Consider the following 12,214-nt stretch of genomic DNA (forward strand, 5'->3'; position numbering starts at 1 on the left):
CTGGCCAGGACTATCCAGGTGCCACTTCCCACTCCTCCCTTCCACAACTGAGGGGAACTGAACTGTGGAAAACATAACCCTTCCGTGTACTCAGAAGGAGAGAAGAGGACAGGCCTTGGAAAGCACTGCCATGCTGTCACTGAGCTTACCTAAAACCAAGTTTGGAACCCTTACGAGGGCATGGAAAATAGATCTCCCCCCTTCTGTATGATGTAAATTCCATGAGAAGGGAGAATATCTGAACTTTTCATCTACTCTCATTTCACACATGAATATATTGCATAGTTGTCTAATTCTTATTTCAAATTTGAAAATCTCTGAGTGACTTTAAAATCAGAAATAATAACATAACAAACATAATAGAAAGTTTTAGAAACAGTAGAGACAGGGATGGCTTTATTTCAAACGTAAAACACTTTATAACAAAGTTGTCCCTTGCGTATCAGGATGGTAGTGGTGGTTGCTGATACGTTCCTGAATTGTTTTCTATGGTGAAGGCTCACATCTCGTCTCTTTCTCTCTTGAGAGAAGACATCACGGAGAGTGTTTTCCACTGTCAATGTCAGAGTCTCATATTTTGCAGAAGAGTTTCTCTCGTTGTAAAACTGGCCCATATGAATCCATAAGCTATAAACCTGACCTCAGTTAGGCCTCATCTGTGGAACTAAATTACAGTAGTATATAGTATATAAAAATTACATTCTAAATCATAAAAAAATGCTGAATGAGGTATAAATAAGATTATACTTTAAAATAAGATTATACTTAATAACTTTATTTTATTTAAATATATGGCTCTTCATGGAGAAAGAGATGGCAACCCACTCCAGTATTCTTGGCTGGAGAATCCATGGACAAAGGAGCCTGGTGGGCGACAGTCCGTGGGGTCGCAAAGAGTCGGACACGACTGAGCGACTAACACGACACATGGCTCTTCAGGAAACACCTTCCACAGACTTGTACAACATACTTTTCTGTTTAACCTTGTAAACACTGGTCAATTTTTTCTGCAGTTGAACCAGCTATTAGCTTTTAGAAGAGTCAAAATTTTCTTAGTTTTGGGATCAAATTTGTATTGCCTTCTTCCATGGAAGAAATAGAAAAATCCTAGAAGTAAAACAAAGGAGACATTATATTACACAAATGATTGCTAGGTTTAACCTGAATTATTAAAAAATCCAAGTCATTTGTAAGAATAAATATTTTTGGTATTTTCTGTTCTAAATAACAATACTGATGATATTCTGTGGCAACAAAAGAGAGGAGTATATAAACTCACTTACCACCTTTCTGGAAAACAGCATCAACTTTGTTGCCAATTCCGGGAAAGTCTTCTGCTATCATTTTGGGATAACCTGCATCCATGGACTGTTTATATTCATCATACCTGGTCAAAAAAATGATTGGAATGTCAGAACTATTTGTTAAAGATATAGGAATTCATCAGCAAGAACGTAATAAAAGCTTTTTCACAGATTATGTATAAAATAGGAGGTGAGATGAGGTGAGTAGGATTCTGGGTGGACTAGAAAATTTAAAAGGTCCCTCTGAATTATAACATCTAGTTCTAATTTCTCCAGTGGGTGCCATTAATGTCGAATGCAGTGAAAGATAAGTTCCTGGTGGCTGCAGCAGTTCTATGAAGATGAATGCCCTTCTCTTCACATTATCTTTCTCAATTCAGGCTCACGTTCCTCCTGGATTTCTAGGACAGACATGATCATTACTGATCAATAGACTTTGCAACTAGACAAGCTACTGCCGTTCACAGCAAAGGCAGCCAGCCCAGGCAAGATGAGACCCGTGTCTTAAATGAGTCAGTCTAGCAACTTCCACGTAGAAAGGACAGGTGTCCTCCCGCGTTCTGCACCCAGCCTTTACCTCCAGCATTTGTTGGCAACAAAGAAATACGTTTTCCCAGTATCTTCCTCAGAAACAGCGGCATCGATGCTCTTCACCGTTCTCGGAAAGCCAAAGGATCTGTAGATGTCCCTGGGGTATCCGCGGAGCACATCCTGCCCCTTAACAGCCCAGTACTTGTTACCTGCCAATGAAGAATCTGGGATGAAAACCCTTGCCAAGGGCACCAGTAGACAGGAAGCAGATCTCCAGCTAAATGCTTACTCTCACGTGCGAGGGCAGTGTCCCCACTTCACATCAGAATCATTTACGGAGATTTTGTGTTTTTTTCTGAATACTGATGCTGGTATCCTACCCTAGACCAATTAAATTAGTATATTTAAGTTTTTTTTCCTGGATGATTCTAATCTGTAGCGAGCTTTGGGAATAACTGGTTTATGGAGCTGGGGACCTCCTTCCAAAGTTCAAACGACTAAAGAGTTCATCATGCCACCACAGAGATAGAAATCTTTGCTTCTCCAGGTTGCCCACAGGCTGCAGAAGTTCACCCCAAGGTATCCTAAAGGCCAGAGGGTTGTAATGACTCACAGTTTGTAATGACTTGCGACCCTGGGTAGAAATCATTACATCTAACTAGAAGACGGTTCCAAATCCTTAAATGTAGGCTGTGTCCAGATGCTGCATGTTTCACTCAGTAAGTGAAGTGAAAGCTGCTCAGTCGTGTCTGACTTTTTGTGACCCCATGGACTATAGTCCATGGAATTCTCCATGTCAGAATACTGGAGTGGGTAGCCTTTTCCTTCTCCAATACTTAGTAAACCCCAAGTCAAATAAAACTGGTCTTACATCTTGAAGCCAGCATTGTTCTTATTGCACAAATATTTTTATTGATCCCTCGGGGCGGGGGGGGCACTTTGAAACTTTGTGTATCTAAAATCCTATTTATTTTCATTATAAAAGAGCTAGAAAGCTCATTTCAAAGTTTATTGCCCATCTGAATTGTTTTCAGTTCTTTGCCTTGAGAGTATTACTGGGTCGGGTGTCTTCATGTTTGTCTATAACTATGCCAATCATATATTTGCAGAAAAACTGTCCCTTGGCATAGTGTTGTCAAAGTAAGGAGCTGATCGTTGGATTGGGGTTTTATTCTGATAGAATCAAAAAGTTTGCCTCATTCAATTCGTGGTAATTAGGACTTTTCACACTTTAAGTTCATACGAATTGCCTGGGAATCTTGGTAACATTCAAGACGGTCTGGAGTAGGATCTGACGACACCGGTAGACTTTGTGGGCCTTATGCTAAGTGAGATTCTGTGATTCTCACAGACCGGGGACAGCGTCAACGCCGCTGGTCTGCAAGGCATACTCTGATGGCAAGGTTGCAGAGCCCCCATCTGGCTGTCGTGAGGCAGCTTCTCCTTTCAGGAAAGCAACTGGCGGAAAACAGGCTCTAGGAAACCAAGCGACTCCAATGTTCCTCTCAGTTTTATTCCTGGACACCCCAGGGAGGTGGAGAGGATTTAAAATACATAGTTTGCACAGAACAGATCCTTTCATAAGTCCAGATTCACAAACAAGCCAGGAAATCTGTGTCTCAAATTTTTTCCCTTAGAAATGCACTCTGCAATTCTTAGCTAAGGGGACGGACTCCCGCTGACATGGTATGACTGCTCAGTTTGTCAAAGTCCATGGAAAGAAAGTCAGTAGTAATCTCATACATGAACCCCAAAGCAGAAGAAAACTTAATTGGTAAAAAGTGAAAGTGAAGTCGCTCAGTCATGTCTGACTCTGTGACCAAGTGGACTGTAGCCCACCAGGCTCCTCTGTCCATGGGATTTTCCAGGCAAGAATACTGGAGTGGGCTGCCATTCGCTTCTCCAGGGGATCTTCCCACCCAGGGATGGAACCTGGGTCTTCTGCATTGCAGGCAAATGCTTTACCCTCTGAGCCACCAGGGAAGCCCCAACTGGTAAAAACTGAGAGCTAATTGGACAGAGGAGCCCGGCAGACTACATTCCATGGGGTTGCAAGAGTCAGGCGTGACTTAGTGACTAAAGAACAACAAAAATTGAAAGTATTACCTTTGAAAAACCGGACCTCATCCCTGTCGGCAACCTCATAAGCGGCTTGAAGTCCATTTGGGAGTTGTGGCCAGAAAACAGAGATGAAATTGAGCTCCACTTCTGGGTACAAGGGATTTGTGCGCATGTAGAACCTAATTTGAAAAAAAAAGGTTTTGATCAAATACATAGCAAGTTCTGGTGTCATCCAGGCCCTTCTACGGCTGGCATTGGTGGCTTGTGGGTTAGTGTTTAACACGTGGCTCTCCAAAGTGGAGGTGGAGAGGAGTTCTGATCTGTAGCCTTTGCTTACTTGCTTGGTGGAAATACTCCAACCACTGCAGATTTCAAGAGATTTGAAGTGGTACCTCACTGTATAGTATTTCCCCCATACAGGCATAAGCCATCTCAGGAATATAAATAAATAGAAAAATATAGCAAAATAAATTGCAAAGGGATACAAAGGTACGGGGCCTTCCCTGGTGGCTCAGACGGTTGGCTCAGACAGTAAAGAATCTATCTGTAACGGCGGAGACCTGAGTTTGATCCCTAGGCTGGAAAGATCCCCTGGAGAAAGGAATGGCTCCCCACTCCAGTATTCTTGCCTGGAGAATTCCATGGACAGAGGAGCCTGGTAGGCTAAGGCTACAGTCCATGGGGTCACAGAGCTGGACACGACTGAGTATCTAACACACACGCACACACATACACACACACACACACACACACACATAAAAGGATGAGTTATAATTATTTTTAGTACCTTTGGTTTAAATATAATTTTAAATTGATATAATTAAACTTTTAATAATGCTGTTTAACAACCAGCTTGCAAAATTCTCCAATGGCACTGGCTAGAACACAACACTAGCATTCTGCATTTCGTACAAACTCTACCTACTTCATGTCCTACCTCACAGAAATCCTGTAAGAGATTACTTCCATCTCACGGATTAGAAACTGAGGTCAGGGGGGCAGAGGGAGGTGTCCAAGGCCATGCGACTGATAAGAGGCAAAGGGTAGTTTAAACCCTAGCCACTCCCTGTGTGCTCCTGTGACCCGCAGTTCCAAAGTTGGTTCTGCAGTCCCACGTGTGCCAAGTCACTTCCGTCGTGTCCGGCTCTGCCTATTATTTGTTAATGACAAAGTTGACTCCACGGTCCACAGGGACTGGGGTGAAGACAAAGCATGAACTGTTGTGTGGATCCGCAGGACAGACTCTGGACTTCCGATCCAGTGGCCTCTGCCTGCCTGTGAGACCTGGGGCAGGCCAGTCGCCGTCAGTTTCCTGCCGTCCGTGTCTCCACGACTTGGTGACATCTAGATGACCTCAGTGTCCTCTCAGGTCTTGTGGACCTTAGACTCGGCCCTGTTCTTCGGGGTCATCCCTCAAGTACTTGCTTTGATGAGCTGTCCTGAGGTACTGAGAGCTTTCCTTGAAAGCCGTATCTTTCCTAGCACTCCCCAGCACTGAGCCACCCCCTGCATGTATCCGTCCTTGTCTCTTAAACTCCAGATAGTAAAGCACAGGCTGGGAAGCAGGAGGAGCTGACTCTCCTGCCTTCTGGGGCAGCTATGACTGTGACCCAGGAGAACAGCACTCCAAGAGGAAAGCGGGGAGAAGCCAGCCTTCTAAAGCACCCCTACTTTCTATGCATGCTGGGCTGTGCCGTTCAGAAGACTGTTACTATTTTCCTGGTCCTTTAGGAGTCAGAACTGTATGCAGAGCAGCCCTACTCCTTGCACACAAGGGGACCCTAGACTTCTCGAGGTCTCATGCTGCCTAGGGAGCTCTGGGACCCTCCTCTGAGGACGGAAACTCACTGTGACCATCCATTCCCCACCCCCTGCCGGGATCTCATGAGCTTCTGGGGGTTCTCCCTGCGCCTACATGTCTTTGCCTCCTCCCAGGGTTGGGGGCACAGAGACTTGTTATGACCACAGGCTTTGGAAAGGCTGTCTTTTCCAAGATGACACTTCAAAGGGGTCTACACAACCCTCATCATCATGATAGTGCTGTGAAAAGGACCAATTTCTCCTAAAAAATTTCTGATGTACTTAACCATCCCAAAGAGTGACAAAAACGGGAAGAGGCCTGAAGCAGAGTTCAGAAGACCGATTACTGCTCTGCTGCCAGTGAACCTGGTACCCTGAGGATCTCTTTCCTTTTCTCTGCTTTGCTAAGTCATTTCAGTCATGTCTGACTCTGTGCGACCCCATAGACGGCAGCCCACCAGGCTCCCCTGTCCCTGGGATTCTCCAGGCAAGAACACTGGAGTGGGTTGCCATTTCCTTCTCCAATGCATGAAAGTCAAAAGTGAAAGGGAAGTCGCTCAGTCGTGTCCGACCCTCAGCGACCCCATGGACTGCAGCCTTCCAGGCTCCTCCATCCATAGGATTTTCCAGGCAAGAATACTGGAGTGGGGTGCCATTGCCTTCTCTGCTTTACCGATCCTTAAAATGGAATTATATTTACTGATTTGCTACGTCAGTGGTAAGTTTTCTGAGAATCAAGACACAGAATACATGCTGGGAAAAAAGTTGTTAAAAATTCATTATGTTGTGCAAGAGCAAGCTATTGTTTACGCTTAATTATAACTACAATTATGTATATAAACAAATGTAATAAATAATATGTGAAGCATAGTAGTAGCCCATATAGCCCCATAGTAGTGAGTCCTATTATTATTACAAATACAAAATGCAAAAAAGAACTGTTGTCCTACCGGTCTTTGAAGAACATCACTTCTCCCCGAATTGTAGTTATGGCATCAAAAGTTAGCTTGCTATCACACACTTCTGGGGTTTGTGGGCCGACTGGCTGAGTGGGATTTTGGGAAGGTCCTAAAGGAACAAGAGATCTGAAGTTAGTTCTGCCTGGCTTTGGAAAACTACATAACCAATGAAGGCTTCTTAAAAGATAGACAACGGATGTTTTAAGGACCACCTGTCTATGCTGTGTTTCTTTATACCCACCGTAGATGGCCTGGATCCCATCAATGTCATCCTGAGAAAGCTGAACATCACCACTGAAGGTGTAACTGGGGTACATCAGAGCCCCAATGTCAGTAGAATGAGCAAGTCCAAGGGAATGGCCAAATTCATGCGCTGCCACCCGGTACAAGTTATAATCTAAAAGGGACAAGAAACCCATTTGCAATTATTTGAAATGTTTTCAGTTTTGAGACATTTAAGTAAGAAGTAATCTACAACTGTACATGGATTAATGTTCTTATTTTATCAGTAGCTTTTTGAAGTATATAATTTTTTTTCTGAAAGGTGAGAAGGATGCATTCATTAATAGTGAAGAGATTACATGCCCAGGCATGTCTGACTCTTTGTGTCCCCATGGACTGCAGCTTGCTAGGCTCCCCTGTCCATGTGATTTCCCAGGCAAGAATACTGGAGTGGGTTCCCATTTCCTTCTCCAGGGATCTCCGTGACCCAAGGATCAAACCCAAGTCTCCTGTATTTGGCAGGCGGGTTCTTTACCACTGAGCTATCTGGGAGCCAGTGAAGAGATTGGTGAAAACTTGAATTCTATGATTACAATTAAAGAGCAAATTCAGCCAACCAAGGCTCTAGCACAGATTAGTCAATCTTGTCAGTGGTTATATGGCATATATTATTTCACGGAGAAGCAATATTCTTCTATAAACACAATTTTTTTTCCTATTTATAGACTGATAGATGCCTAATGCTGGAAATTTTAGAAAAAATATATAGTATCTTCTCCCTTAATTTCTAGATATCTTAATAACATTGTTACACTTTGGTGTATTTCCAGGAAAAAAAGATTCTGTGTAGATGCCCACAAGGAAAACATTAATATTTTCAACACTTTCTCAATAGAAATTTCAGAGTAGCCCAATTGTAACCAGTAAGATGGTCTTACTAACAGAAATAATTCTCTTATATTTTCTAAACGTGTTATCAATTTTCTAAGTGGTAGCAGCAAAGTACCTATTTCTATTAACACATTCTTTCAGTTAAATGTGTTGTTAATTTTCTAAGTGGTAGCAGCAAAGTACCTATTTCTATTAACGCATTCTCTCAGTTAAATCAACCAATATCACAATGAACTGAGAAGGTGGGAGGAGGGGGAGGGTGAGAGAGGCAGGACAAGCTGCCTAACCTTGGAAATTGCTGGTCCACCATTCATCATCATCAAAATGAGCGTCTCCTCCGATCCCTGCACCTGGTTGAAAAGCATGAGCAAGGTTTCCACCAGGTCCATCAAAGGGAGAATTGTCACGATGATCTGCAAGACACAGAATTCATCAGATGTTTCTCTAGAGTCTTATTTAGTTTAACCCAGGAGAGTAAGCATTAACTTTGCTAAGAGGCCAGCAGATTTTCAGCAAATGACATCTTGTTTCCTTCTTAAGTCTGTAAAATCAACACTCTTTTTTAAACAAGGAAATCTATCTGCAAAGCTGAAGAGATTCAAGGGCAAGGAGAAGTTAAGGTAAGAATACTTTCATGCTACAAAAAGAGCTTACCTCCCCTGACAAAGGATATCATTATGTCCGCTTGACCCTCAGAGACCTTGGTGAAGGTCAAGGGTGTGACATTGCTCCAGAGTTGAAAGGCTTTCTCAATGGCTTGGTCCACATCTGCTCTTGACAGGTCTGGGGTGTAATTTTCAATCCTTCAAGTGGAATAAAACACAGACACATCAGATTTCATTTCTCATGGCTCTGATGGGAAAGAGGGTTCCCACTCTGGTGCTCAATCTGATTACCTGTAGGTCAGGTTTGTGTTCTCCCAACGAGGATTTCCTGGAGTAAGAACAAACGGAGCCACGTCGGGCACCCCACATCTGGGCTGCTTCATCACATTCAGGGTTTCAGCATCTGGTTTCCCGGTCACTCTCAGCCCAAAGAATTTTTGCATTTGCTTTAGCTTTTCAGTTATGAGGCCACCGTTTCTCTGCCTTTCAACTTTCTTCCCATTACTGTTCAGGTTGTAGTAGTTTTCCAGGTATTTCTGATGAAAGATAAAATTATCAAAACACTGAATGGGAAATCCTCCAATTTTACTAAATACTGATGGTTTATACTCTCATACCTGAAACAAAAAACTACTTTTAAAGGTTCCACTTAGGCTGCATGGTCCTTATTATCCTTATTGTTGGTGGAAGCTCATTTTGGAGTAGAACTCTTCCTACCACTATTTACTATGAAGTCAGAATTACAATTTTATAGGGACATATTTGTATATTATTCCTTTAGTTCCCTATCACTTTTAACTGGAAATGAGAGTCTATGCACAGCTAGATACATTTTGGGGGAGAATACCCTTTCTGGAAAAAATCTCTCTTTGTAGGAAATGCATCCTTAAATAAACTCTATTATACTATTACTGGGGGCTTCCCTCATAGCTCAGACAGTAAAGAATCCACCTCAATGCAGGAATCTGCCCACTATGCAGGAGTCCACCTGCAATGCAGGAGACCTGGGTTCAATTCCTGGGTCAGGAATATCCCCTGGGGAAGAGAATGGCAACCCATGTCAGTATGCTCACTGGGGGAAGCCCATGGACAGAGGAGCCTGGTGGGCTCCAGTCCATGGGGTCACAAAGAGTTGGACATGACTTAGTTACTAAATCACCACCAGAAGTGCATACTGATACTATTCTGTTATATTGTGGAAAAACACAAATAAGGCTTTTGCATCTTAGGCATGTGAAGTTGAGCATTTACCTTCACCGTCTCCACATCTTGTTCTTGTGTTTCTGAAGTTGCTGCTGGGAAGCCGTGGGACCCCGTGCCCCAGAGTAGCAGCAGCAGCAGAGGCAGTCTGGGCATGTTGGTCTCTGTCTTCCTTCTCAGCTTAAGGAATCTGGTAGCTCCTACCTCTCTGCTGCTCCAGTGTCTCAACTAGGAAGCTCCCTCTTTATATACAGGTTCTGGAACTTCCAGGAAGCCGGCGGCTGTCTGACTCACATTTCATAACATCCTTTGATTAGCTATGAGCAATCATCACGAATGGTGACTCCAAGCAGAATATCTGGGGTCGTTTGGTGTTGCAATCTTCATTACTATCAAACAGGACGTGGGCAAAGGAGACATATCCACCACGTAAACAAGTGTTTTCTCCAATTCATTTCTATCCTGTTTGAGAGAGACCTTCTTTTTCTTATTATTATTACTATTTTTTTAATAATTTTATTTTATTTTTAAACTTTACAATATTGTATTAGTTTTGCCAAATATCAAAATGAATCCGCCACAGGTATACATGTGTTCCCCATCCTGAACCCTCCTCCCTCCTCCCTCCCCATACCATCCCTCTGGGTCGTCCCAGTGCACCAGCCCCAAGCATCCAGTATCGTGCATCGAACCTGGACTGGCGACTTGTTTCATACATGATATTATACATGTTTCAATGCCATTCTCCCAAATCTTCCCACCCTCTCCCTCTCCCACAGAGTCCATAAGGCTGTTCTATACCTCACCTTCTTATATACACAAATCACAGAGTACGCCACGGACTTTAAAAAAAAAATAGCAGGCTTTGCTACTTGATTCTGCTGGTCATAAAGTGCTCTGGGTACACACACACCTTGCTTTCCAAGCAAAGGGCAAAACTGCTGACATGTATGCCCTATGGCTGCTCAGTACCCACACAGACAGGCACTCATTTGTGGGTGGCTCTCCTGGGTTCCCTAGTGGCCCAGATGGTAAAGAATCTGCCTGTGATGCAGGAGACCCAGATTCCATCTCTGGGTCAGGAAGATTCCTTGGAGAAGAGAATGGCTACCTACTCCAGTATTCTTGCTTGGAGAATCTCATGTACAAAGGAGCCTGGCAGGCTACAGTCCATGGGGTCACAAAGAATCGGACATGAATTAACACTCACTTTTTCCTCTGGGTTCAGCGGGGTTTCTTTCCACCTTTGCTAAACTGCCTTGTACACTACTTCATAGCACCATAGTTTCCCTTAATCTTCATTCAGGCCCAGAATTTGAGAATCTGGGCTGAGAAGACCCCCATCCACGGGTGGGGTATGTGGTAACTCCCTACAGGGTGTAGACACTGCCCAGCAGAATCACGGGACAAGTGGAATCCTTCTCTGAAAACTGTCAGCCCATTAGGTGAGCCAGAGGCTAGCAGACGATCAAGTGTGAGTCTGAGATCTTATTTTAATTATCCTCTTTCTCCTCAGTGTGAGCACATGTCTGCTCCTTGGGGATAGGAAGCAATTATTTCTTCTTTCTGCATGCACTCATTCAAGTATTTATGTATTTATCCACTTCAAAGACCTTATTTAGCATCTTCTGTGCACCAATTATGGTGGGATGGGGGTAATTAATAAACAAAGAGGGCCTTCCCTAGTGGCCCAGTGGTTAGGAATCTGCCTTACAATGAGGGACATAGGCTCAGTCCTTGGTTGGGGGGGGGTGGGGCAAGATCCCACAGGCCTTGGAACAACTAAGCCCACATGCCACGCTAGAGTCCCTAAGTGAAAGGATTCGTCATTCGGTCATGGCTGACGCTGTGGGACCATGTGCTGTAGCCCACCAGCCTCCTCTGTCCTTGGGATTCTCCAGGCAAGAATACTGGAGTGGGTTGCCATGCCCTTCTCCAGGGGACCTTCCCAAACGGCAACAAAAGACTCACCTGCACGCCACAGCTAAGACCTGATGCAACAAAATAAAAAAGTGAATAAACATTTTTAAAAGAAACACGTTTCAAAAAATAAAAACAAACAAGCAAACATGGGACACCTTAACATGACTTTAGGAGAAGTCTGTACACAGTTTCACAGACTAGCTTTACCAGAAATAGGATAGGAGAGTATCTGTACCCGGTCTAGCCCTAAGTTTTCTGATCTCCATTAATCCTTCTACTTCCGTCATGAGTTTTGCCAAATATTAGTGACACCTCTTATATTATTTTTGTACTTTTCTTTAAATTTCCTCTAAAAGTTTTGTCTCAGTATAGTCTGTTATATCCATAAAATCATAGCTTAATGGGGTGTTATTTCTGTGTGCAAATTAAAATAAATAACTGGCTATATAATGAAAAACGTCTGCTCATTACTCATGTTCCACAGAAGTGTCTTGAGGCCATAGTGCTATCCGTTACACGCTTGGTGAGGCAAGCTGGCCTGAATCTGCAGCTTCCTTTCCTCAGCGCCCCACCCCTCTTCCTTGAAACAGGTTAAGTACCGTGTAAAGTTGAGAAACACTGACGTGTGTTCCGCGTGAGTGCCTGATGGGGTCGTCCGCCTTCCCCACCATGTCAGCTTTGCTTTCTCAGGACTTTTCTCACTGAACCAGTTTGCTTT

General features: G+C 43.6%; 1 protein-coding gene across 1 annotated transcript; it reads right to left on the reverse strand.

Annotated features, from left to right (window-relative positions):
- Positions 1-395: 395 nt before the first annotated feature.
- LOC113905147 (interstitial collagenase) lies at positions 396-9,778 on the reverse strand. The gene is made up of 10 exons (XM_027562130.1): positions 9,625-9,778; positions 8,665-8,909; positions 8,423-8,571; positions 8,056-8,181; positions 6,897-7,052; positions 6,647-6,764; positions 3,942-4,075; positions 1,882-2,044; positions 1,284-1,387; positions 396-1,107 (listed from the first exon to the last, which is right to left on the reverse strand). Exons 1-10 carry the CDS (start codon positions 9,727-9,729, stop codon positions 998-1,000), a joined length of 1,410 nt encoding a protein of 469 aa, XP_027417931.1. The 5' UTR covers positions 9,730-9,778; the 3' UTR covers positions 396-997.
- Positions 9,779-12,214: the final 2,436 nt, after the last annotated feature.

The sequence above is a fragment of the Bos indicus x Bos taurus genome, chromosome 15 (assembly GCF_003369695.1).
Source record: "Bos indicus x Bos taurus breed Angus x Brahman F1 hybrid chromosome 15, Bos_hybrid_MaternalHap_v2.0, whole genome shotgun sequence".
In the NCBI taxonomy this organism is placed as follows: domain Eukaryota; kingdom Metazoa; phylum Chordata; class Mammalia; order Artiodactyla; family Bovidae; genus Bos; species Bos indicus x Bos taurus.